This window comes from Morone saxatilis, unplaced genomic scaffold (assembly GCF_004916995.1).
Source record: "Morone saxatilis isolate NCDOM2014 unplaced genomic scaffold, NCSU_SB_2.0 Contig18, whole genome shotgun sequence".
NCBI classification, from domain to species: domain Eukaryota; kingdom Metazoa; phylum Chordata; class Actinopteri; family Moronidae; genus Morone; species Morone saxatilis.
The window spans coordinates 17,732,940-17,743,717 of record NW_023339740.1 but is presented as its reverse complement, the minus strand read 5'-3'; the positions used below and the strand labels follow the sequence as shown (position 1 = coordinate 17,743,717).

The window sequence follows — 10,778 nt, the reverse complement described above, 5'->3', positions numbered from 1 at the left end:
AGAAAGAGAGAGAGACAGAGAGAGCCTGGAGCACCATCACGTCGAAAAGGGGAACGTGGAGCCCAGGGGAATGCTGAGGAGGGTTAAATGATCATTATTGTGACACTTGCATGCACACACTAATACACACATGCGCTCACATATGCATTAGTGAACAAAAGAGCATACACACACATGCGCACAAGCACACACAAGCACACAAGTGTGATCACCTCCCCCAGCGCATTTCTCCGTCGCCTCGGGTCTTGATCTGACACTCTATTTACACACACATTTACACAGTCTACTCCCTCCTTTATAAAGCTGACAGGTACTTAAGCGGTACATTACTCTGAGGAGCTCAAGCCTCACGGCAGTGTAACCAAACTGTCCATTCACTGCTAGCCTTGTCTCAGTGTTCATTCAATAATGGCCTCACAGAAATGCACCAGTAACGAGCGCTTGTAACTGGGCAGGCAGGCTATGGGAGTCTGACGCTAAGCATCAGGAGACTTTTAGGATGGACCCAGGCTCATTGAGTGGAAAAGAAAAATCTGTCAGGGTTCAGTAGCTTGTAGAGACACTGAGAGCCTCGGTTTCAGTCAGTGGGAGTTTCAGTCACATGGGAGCTCAGCTCTCCAGACCAGATACCAGCAGAGTTGCTTGACGTTTGTCTGCTCCTGTTAGTGTCTCTTTCCCCTGTGCTGCATCAGAAATCAATAGTACAAGTGGGTTTATCTGAGTCTTGATATCACTAAAAACAAATCATTGCATGTCTGTCTTAGGTCAGTGACTTTAACCATTGTTATACAGGTGGCAAACCTCAATCTTAGCACCTCCTCCTTGGCTCCTCTCAGATCCCAGCCTGGTGCAGTGAAGCGGTTAGAGTGGCAATGGCTGGCGTGGTCAGGGCCCCATGTCACCCCCAGCATCCTCAGTGTTCATTTCCCTTTCATCTTGAGTGTGAAATCGCTGCCGGTGCAGTGTTGACCTCAGCATTAAGAGGTCAACTATTGAAATCTGATGTGCGCCTCTCTGGCTGAGGGACTTCAACAGATGGAGGGAAAGAGAGGGAAGGTAAGAAATAGAAGGAGAAAAGAGGCTCTTAAGAAAGAATCATCTTAACAAGTCGTCTATTATAGTACCTAAAGTGTCTTCAAAAGTTACTTTGCTCAAAATAAGTTTAAAAATCTGTTAGCGGAGTAAGAAATAGTTTCTGATTTGTGGATCAAGAATTGTCTCGACTCTAGTGAACTGCTTAATTAATTCGTTAAAAGATTATCAGAATTTTTAAGATTAAAAATTTGAGTACATTATTAGCATTTTTGTGGCGAGGTGAACATCTTTAAACCTCTGCAAAAGCATCATAAGACAAGTGAAGAGGAGATGTGATGATGAATTTAAATATCACCATAAAAATGTGTATACATTTATTCAAGGTCATGTGAAGTATTTTGAAACACCTTGTTTGTTTCCATCTTAAATATAAGATACATAAGTACTTTGTAGCTGTTCGCACATTTATTTGCTAGAAACATTATGTTTTACTTTCATATTTTTACTCACAGTTAAGAGCACTAATATCTCTGAGAAGAGAAACTCCAACAACTCCAAACTTTGCAGCTTTTGGCAGCTTTCTACAAAATACATGCCAGAACTTCCTGTCTCCATGTGTTTCAAACATAAGGTTCTGCATTTAAAGTCAATTCGACACCTCATCTCAGTATGAATCCCCTCCGAAAGCATATGTGATATGAAGCGTCAGAGAAGTTTGAGGTCTTGTCTCATATTTCCCATCGGCTACACTTTCATCCCTCTCTCTGCAGCAGACCACCCCTAGCAACCCTACCCAAATAAGGTGTTCTGCCTTCAATACTCTCCTCTCTGAAGAATCTGAAGAGTTCGGAATCTGCCGAAACTTTGGATCTCAAACACAAACATCTTTTATTCAAAGGGTGTCTGTAATCACAAATAAATAGCATTTCTAGCGATGAGCAAAAGGCACGAGAGAGAGAGGAGCCTATCTCAGGAGCAGATAACTAGTAGATATGATTCCTTAGATAAGGAGCAGTAATTTGGCTTTTAGAGATAGCTCCGGGGGCCGCTGTGCTGAGCTGCGCTGATTTACTGTGTGTATGGGAGGTTGTTTTTTTCCACATTTTTATCTCTCCTGTTGAAGAGCTTTTCATCTCTGATGATTTTCTCTCTTTTTTATGTATTTCCCCCAGAAGGTGAGATCACAAACCCACAGAAGGCAGAGTGGCATGTTTTAAAGCGATGGACAAAATACAAATATTTGAAAATGTATTTCATGGTAATTATGTCAGGTTTCATGGCCTTGGCACAGTACTGAGGCACAGCCTGGATGCCTTAATTTGTATAGAAACTGTAATCATTTGTTCATTTCAAGGTGAAAATTGCATTTTTTAATTTAAATTGTATCCTGCGTGATAGGCTATTATCTAGAAAAATTGTCGCTGTGTATGGCGGTCTATGCCCTGCCGTCACGCCTGTTTAGAGCCCACCTCTCCTGAGAAAGGGCTTATATATGAATCTCCTGACTGAATGCACCCAGCTTGTTCTTCACTTAGGGCCGCCACTGCACTCATTTCCATTTTTGTTATTAATATTAATTAGTTTGAGAGCACAGCTCAGATTTTAAATGTAAATCAAGCTTGGCTTCACAGTGATTTTTATCTCGCTGCGATTTCTTAGATTTACAACTTTACTTACTTTTTTCTCCTTTCGTTTTTTAAAAACTGCTTTAAGGGAAGTGTGCATTGGTCTGAGTGTGTATTTGTGCATGTATGTGCACATTTGTATTTGCAATATTGGACAAATCATGTCGCATAAACTAAATGTAAACTGATCAAATGCAATAAAATATTGGGGACACACAGTTTCTGATAAATCTGATGACTTTAAGCTATGACAATACCCACATTTTAGCTCTTGCTTTTTACTTACACATGACAGATTGTCTGTCTATAATACCTGAGAAGGGTAACCATGAAATTCAAAAAACCTAAAATGTTCTGAAAATAAGATTTTCTCCCTATGCAAAACACACAGTCGGGTAAGAGATATATGCACACCAAGCTGTGCGTCTGTGTCTGTGTCAGTGGGATCCTTGAGGTGACGAGCACAAAGCTGAGGCTCAGGTACACGGCGTATGCTGGCATAATTACAGGATTTGGAGGATTATTATACTGTAAGTGCTTTCATGGCGACAGCTGGGAGCTTTTTACTCTCCGTGACACATAATCTCAAAGAATAAAACCAAGACCCCCAGAGCATCTCTTAATCATTTCTTAGCATACCTGCACACGGCTCTGAACTCTCTTTCTGAAGACAGATTTGTAAAATTAGAATATAATTATCATATCTGGTATAAATCATTCTAAAGTCATGTTTTCAAATACATATTTTCCTTAAAATTGTGACATTTCTGGCCTGTTTTTCTCCACAGAAGGCCCCTCACTGCTCGTTGTGTTCTTCTTCTTCATGGCTTTCCTGACTCTTCACCAGTGGGTTATTTATCACAGCATGGCCAGGTTTCTGGAGCCGGGTCCTAAATTAGATCTGAATCAGAGCTTCTATTCCATGGCTCAATCTGAGAGTGGGTATGACCAGGCTGAGGCTGTGACTTCTCTATCGCTGCCTCCTGAGTGATAGGGCCTCCTGGTCTCTACAGCGAGGCTCAGGAGTTTCATTTCCATCCCTGTGATCTAAACAAACCTATTACCGCCAGCCATTTATGCACAGGGGCAGTACGCAAGCCCCGGGCCTGAGGACACAGCCCACGGCTAAGCTACCGTGGCGCAGAGCCACCTTCAATGGCCGTATGTCCACATAGAAAGGGGAGAGGAGGAACGGAGAACTCGGGCCTCTGCACTTTATCTGAACCACTCCAGAGAGGCGAGTGGAATCGGCTCTTGTGGGCTCTGTTTATCCTCTGCTCCTGTAGTCAATCAATTAGGGGATCAAAGGAGGAGATGAGGGGAAGTGTCACAAAGCTCTCCCACACACCACTGCCTGAGCTGCCACCTCGTCCAGTCTGAGTGACAGCGGACCGGAGGGAGACAAAACTCTGGGGCCGGCACCTCAGGAGACAAGCTGGAGCAAAGGGGACAACCATGGCACATGCCAAGGTCTAATCTGGACAACCAGAACACAAACTTTTAGAGGAATATATGAGGGATGACACACAGCAGGCAGAAGAGCCACCAAACAATGCATATTAAAATGTTGCGAGGATCCACTGAAGTGTCCTCAGAGTGAAAATTTGCTTTCGAATTGACCACATTCTGCCTTATTGACATGCTTCTCCAGAGCCCGAGAATATTTAATTTTTTATAAGTATGTGTTTTATAATTAGACACTGATGATAATTTCCATTTGCATCCAATTTAACTGATGATGTGGTGATAACAGTGCAGTTTGTAGCTGATTTGAATCTGTAAATCTAAAGGGAATACTAAATATTTATACTCGCTGAGCTGTTCAAATCTGTCAAATATTTAACAAAGTATGAAATATGAATGATAGTTACCTCATGATAACACAGGCTAAATAGAAGTTTATTTAGATGAGCACTTCCTTTTTTTAGCATCAAATTTATCTCCTAATACAATTTGATGTTAATGATGTTAATACTTGTGATTAGTGATGCCTTTAATTAGTTTCATTTAATTGCAAATGAACAGTAAAGTATTGGTTATTATTTTATGGTATACAAAATGTAAACACATCTCTCTCAGATCAACTTGGCGTGATTTGCTTCTTTACTAATTTACACAAGATTATGTATAGACACTCTATAGCTACAATGACTGCAGACATACCCAACATGTTTGAGATTGTTTAAAATCTGTCAGGACTGAATGAACATACCAAAGGCGTGTTTGACATAACTCCAGCAGTGCTGATGGTAAAAACTGAATGAGCTCAACTGTTACTGACGTGTAATATAAAACACAGCGGATGCTTCCATACCACACTGGTTAGTTCCCCTGCATTCACACCATGCCACAGAGATTTGCAGACAGCATTCCCGGGGCCAGCGGCAGGAGAGGACAGCGCTGCTGGTCAGTGGCTAGAATGAATGACTTCCTACAGCTGCAACCAGACACGCTCTCAGTCTGTGTCTCTGAGTCTGGGACGTCTGAGCACTCATCACTCCCTAATCACATCACCAGCACTGGAACAGTCACTGGTGGCCCGCTGGCTCTACTAATGTACTTGAACACACACGAAGGACACACACACACACACACAAACGCACAGGCAATGTGCATATACTTAGATATTCATACAGCCTGTGCACAGGTGCACTCATAAACTTCACACTAGGACTGCAACCAATAATTATTTTCATTATCGATTAATCAACATTTTTAAAAATTAATAATTATATTAGTACGTATGTATATATTTGTATATATGTATGTAAGAAAATACTTAATAATACCCATCACAATATCTAAATCTCAAAAATAATTAGTTCACAATGATAATTTTGGTTTAAAGAGCAACTTAAACAATTAATCAACAATAAAAATTGTGGTCAATTCATTTTATTTTATCAATTAATTGAGGAATAACAATACTTGCATGCACATGGTCAAACTCATTTGCAAAACAATCCGCATGCACAATAAAGAACAGACAAATGGCAGAATCAGTTTTGGATCTTTAATTGATAACAGTTACGCCAGTGTTACAGTAAACACACCAACAGGCTGAAGGTAGTAAATACCAGTACAAGTTTCCCACTACTCTAATACTTCATACAGCAGAATAAATTATACCATGATAATATACACACATGCGGAACAGAAAAAGGAGTAAAGCAAAGCACAGATGTCAGAAAGCAACTAAACAGGTTAAGGGTCAAACAGACGGGAGGGGGGATAAGGAGTTGTATGCTTTAAATATCCAAATGTTTATTGACGCAAGTGTTAGAAATGGGTTTGATACACTAAAGACAATTCTAAAATTCTTCCTTTTTAAAATATACACATGAGTGAGGCGTCTAAGCGGAGCAGTTGGAACTGCTGCGATTCAGTGCGGAGTCAGCGTTACTTTGACTTTTTCTCCTTAAGTCTTATTGGTCCACAAATCAAATGTGACTCGATTCAGTTTCCCAGAGCAGAGACAATGTCTTCACCAGCTTCATCATCCTCATCATCATTGTCATGCTGAACCGTTGGTGGACTCCCACACCGAAGTCTCTGGGGTTTTCGGATGTGTGTTCAGGTCCACGGTTCAGTCAAGTCTGGTCTGCATTAATAATAAGTCTGTAAGATCAGGTGGTCAAAAACACCCTCGAAATGCTCTGACGCATGAAGATATTTCGTCCAGCCACCTTTCAAATATACAGTGGTCCTGTGGTCCAGGGAGTCTATCTGTGTCACCAAGCTTTCATTTTCCATTGAGCTCAGTTCGATCCTCCTTTATACAAATTTAATTGGAACATTTTTAATGGAATTTATATTTTACTAATTTATACAAATTCATTCTTACCTGGGTCCAAAACAGAAACAAAACTTTTGGTCAAAACAAGTAAACCAATTAAATACAATTAAAAACAAAACCAACAGAAAACAAGCCAGTTAAGGAAACTCAAATCAAACATTTACTTCCACAGATCCCTCGCTTACCTACCACTCGACATAGTTTTGTTTTAGTATAAAACATACTCTTTATAAACAAACAATACACAATCTTCTCCAGCTACTGTACAGTTTTCAGTTTTTAAAAGGCGACTGAGGACCGAATCCTGTCTTGAGATAAAGTGAACACTTCTGTGTACATCATCATCACACTGATGCCAAGGAAAGAAAAAAACACACACACATCTCAAAGGAACAGCTGGTCCTGGATCGTGTCAAAAGTCAACTATGAGTGCTACACAAATGTCTCATATCCACTATTCTTTAAATTTTTTCTTCTTTTTGTACATTTCAGTGAGTGCGTCAAAGCGAGGATTAGAGGGGTCTCCGGTCCAAACCAGAGAAGGGGGCCAATCAGTGGTGTTACCTGTGCCCTTTCACAACTGACTGGATTAAATGATTTTCCAGAGTGCATGTGAATGGCACAGCTTGTGTACTTTTTAATCTCATAACAGAAAGCGTTGGAATGCTTGTAGTATATACGTAGATTGAGCCTGTGGAATGTTTCGAGGAATGCTTATTTAGTCCAAGAGTGGAAACCAACTGAAGGTGCATTTACAAAATGTGCTAATTACTCTATAAAAACAGAAGTAGTGACTGGTAATGGGAAGGGTCACTGTGAATTAGCTTTGACATTATTTTTGTGTGATTTAATCTGCTTTACACTGTTAAAGTCACTCAGGGTTCCCTGGCAGATGGGATTTGGGAGGAGCAGAGGAGGGGGAATTGAGTTAGCCCTCCTTGGCAAGGTCCATATTTCTAAACAAAATACATTAATTTCCCCAATCCTGTTTTTGCAAACAATGCCCCCCTCCCCATGGACTGCGGCTAAGGATGGGATGGAGGTTAGAAGGGGAAAGCTATTGGCCGCCAAAACGCCGCTTTAATTCCCTGCAGAATCCATCCAGCCAGACTTCCCACAGAGTGGCCAAGTTCTTTAGGAATGTCAAGATGAATATGAAAGTGGGAAGGTCAAATCGCTCACGAACATTAGAGCTCAGGGAACAGGCTGAGGAACAGCAGCTTGGAAAACAATCATCCTCTCTTGTGTGACTGTGCCGACACGCAGAACATGCACACGCAACAGACACTCACTCCCAAAACTGTCTCAGTCATTCACACTGTGTTTTACACACCAACATCTAACAGAGAAAAGAGATACGAATGGAATCAAAGAACAACATAAATCACATTAACCATAATCATATAACAGCAACAATAATCTTAACAATATCAAAAAGGAACAAGAATAAGAGTCGTTCAAATGATATTGGCTTTGTTAACTACTATGAACAGCAAGGTCAAAGTACATGTTGTTGATGGCTCTAAATGTGTGCTGGACTGCAGCCATGACAAAGAGGAACCCAGGCCAAGGCGGCCGACTATCCTCGGGTGTTCTGGGGTCCTGTCTGGCCTTCTGAGGAAAACAAAACAGGGTTTGGGGCTGGGGTAGGAGTACAAGGAGCAGGCAGCGACGCCCAAATATTGAGGAGAGCGGGTGCAGAGCCGCCTGGTGGTTGACAATGGCGTGAAAAGTTTAGTTCCATTCCCCGAACAGCTTTGTCACACCCGCAAGCGTCCCTTTCGCCGGTGCACAGCGAGGCTGCATGTCTGTGCGCTGATGTCATGGCCGGGCTGCAGAGTGAGCAGCAGAGAGACGAGCTGGAGTTGGAGTCCAGACTTGATGGAGCATGGAGGAGGGTGGCAGAGGGCGGAGGAGAGTGGTGCAGGGTGTGTCTTTAGTAGGCCTGTCCCGTCTCCACCTGCAGCAGTCCCAGCACGGCCGAGTGGTCTCCAAGTTTCATCCTCCTCTGAGTGGACAAGCTCACGTTCTTAGCCAGGTAGTCTACAGCAGCTACACAGAAACAAAAAGACAGGGGAAAAAAACACACATCAGACAGGTGGTAGATTCCTGAGACATATGTCCTATTCACTCTCATTTCATTTCTCTGATTAAGGCTGAAATAAGTTGTGGCAGAAGCGAGTGAATCAAATGAAAAACAATTCACACAGAGAGAGTGAAAGATAAAAACCCCTCCCCTGTCCCTTGTCTGAGGTTGGCACGCTGCTGGCACGGAGCATGTGCATCCTGGTAAAGTCTCCATGCTGTCACTCAGACGGGTCCCCGTGTGTGTTCTATGTGCCAGTCTTCATTACACTTGGCATCTCTGATTTCATGCCCTCCACACTCCACATGGCCGATCATTTTCATCCTCAGACAGCAGCTCTCTCCTCTCTCCTCCATTCATTACCCATCTACTGTGCTCAATCACCATCTTAATTAACCTCACATCAGCTCACATCCGCACTGCCATCAGTTTCTTGCTGCTGACAAAAACACTGGTACGCACACACTCGAAACGTGATGGATAGACACGCACTCATGTGCATTCACGCGCCGCAACACAAACACGTAAAAAAAGAAGCAAACCAGCAGATGCACAGTGCAGCAGATCACTACTAGAAGCTGCATAAATACAAACAAATGTCGGCTAGCTGGCGCTGGCTAGCTTGTTGGGGAAGTGTGCTTCATTTTACCTCCTATGAATGGCTGTGACAGCATCAGTCAATTATGCTAATCTAATAAAGCAAACTCTTTCCTGCCCTGAGGGTGTGTGTATGTGTGTCTGTGATGGAGAACAGAGAAAGAGGGAGAGAGAAAGAGGTGGGCAAGAGGACACTGTGGCCCCTGAGGGTGTGCCGTTCTTTGAAGTGGCCCTCTCCTCTTTCCCATCCAAGTGGAGTGGGGTGTGACTAAGGCAGCTCTCTAGGAGGATGGTGGCGGTGTTGGTGGTGGTGGTGTGAGGGAGGGGGGTCTTTATCAAGAGCACGTGTCTCCCTCCACCAGCCAGGGTGCAAAGGTCAGGAGGCTCTCTTGCTTGGGAGCTGGGCATCACTTCACAGGCTTTTTAAATCTAGTCAACTTAAGAGGGGGATATAAAAGAATGACCTGCTCTCGTTTGGACAAAGCGCTTGTTTCTTCAGCAACTCAAGCTAAACACAGTCATACAGTATGTAAATGTTAACGCAGGGTTTACTCACTCTGGCCGTACTGGCTGTACTGGTAGCCTGCAGTGACGGGGTCCACGCTGTAGCTGGTGGCGCTGTAGGTGGGGGGGCAGTATGACTGGGAGGAAGCCAGGCTGTCCACACTCTTGATGGTGTCAGAGCGCTGGCTGCAGCTGGCTGAGATGGGGTTGGAGCTCTCCAGGCTGCTGTGCAGGGGGGAAATGGAAAAGTCGTGCTGGGGCTGGGAGGGTACGGCGCTGGGGTTGCTCAGGATACTCATCACCTGGGGGGAAGGGGGAACGGAGGATGTTAGAAATTTGGAAAATTGAGGATCAAAGCATTGACAGAGTTGCGGGAAAGTACTTTTTTCCTGCAAATATAGAGCCATCCTAGCACTTCACGGTAAAGATGGCAATAGAAATACACCATTTCAACTTTGAAATAGGGAATGGGAAAAACTTTTTTTTTTTAAAAGAGCAGGGGGAAGGATACAAGGAGGGTGATGAGGTTAAAAAAAAGAGAAAGGGAACAAGAGAGACTGTTTCCATTAGCTGGCGCTGCCAGTAAGTGTTCTGCTGTGGGACAGAAGGGTCCCAGGGTGATAATAGACCCACCATCCATGCCAGACAGCCCCTGTCCCGGAGCCTGAGGCCTGAGCCCGAGCCTACAGCACAACAAGCACCAAGGGAGTCCCTAATCCCTCGCCCCTAGCCTACCCATCTCATGAATAGTAATGGGGTTGGAACTGGTAAATGATCCCCTCAGATCCCCACACAAAGTAGGCTCCACAAACCTTACTGAGGAGCCCGCTGATACTGCAGGTTGAGGCTCGCCTGAATATCACAGTGTGTATATTATTCATAGTGCATAAAAGCTTCCAATTCAATATTCTAGATTAATGTAATAGCATGTGACATTCGTCAGAAGAAGGTCTCAAAATATGTTAAAATGGAAGAGATTACCTCTAGTGCTACTCCAGTCTGAAGCACAGCGGCCCAGAACACTGTGAAGAATTTTGTTTTCTTATGCTCTGAGTTTCTTTAAGTGAAAAAGGAAAGTGTAGTGTGTGTGTGTGTGTGTGTGTGTGTGTGTGTGGGAGGGGGTGGTAAAAAGGGA

The 10,778-nt window shown here is 43.3% G+C and overlaps 1 protein-coding gene across 2 annotated transcripts in view; it reads right to left on the bottom strand.

The window, feature by feature from the left end:
• Positions 1 to 5,591: 5,591 nt before the first annotated feature.
• The window catches only part of pax7a (paired box 7a), a 44,279-nt gene continuing 39,092 nt past the window's right edge, over positions 5,592 to 10,778 (bottom strand). The window contains exons 8-9 of one of the 2 annotated variants that reach the window (XM_035662375.1): positions 9,696 to 9,945; positions 5,592 to 8,508 (exon numbers count right to left, since the gene is read on the bottom strand). In XM_035662375.1, the coding sequence (XP_035518268.1) occupies positions 8,393 to 8,508; positions 9,696 to 9,945 (366 nt within the window). In that variant the 3' untranslated portion in view covers positions 5,592 to 8,392. The remainder of the gene's footprint in view (positions 8,509 to 9,695; positions 9,946 to 10,778) is intronic. The other variant, XM_035662374.1, reaches the window with a different exon arrangement.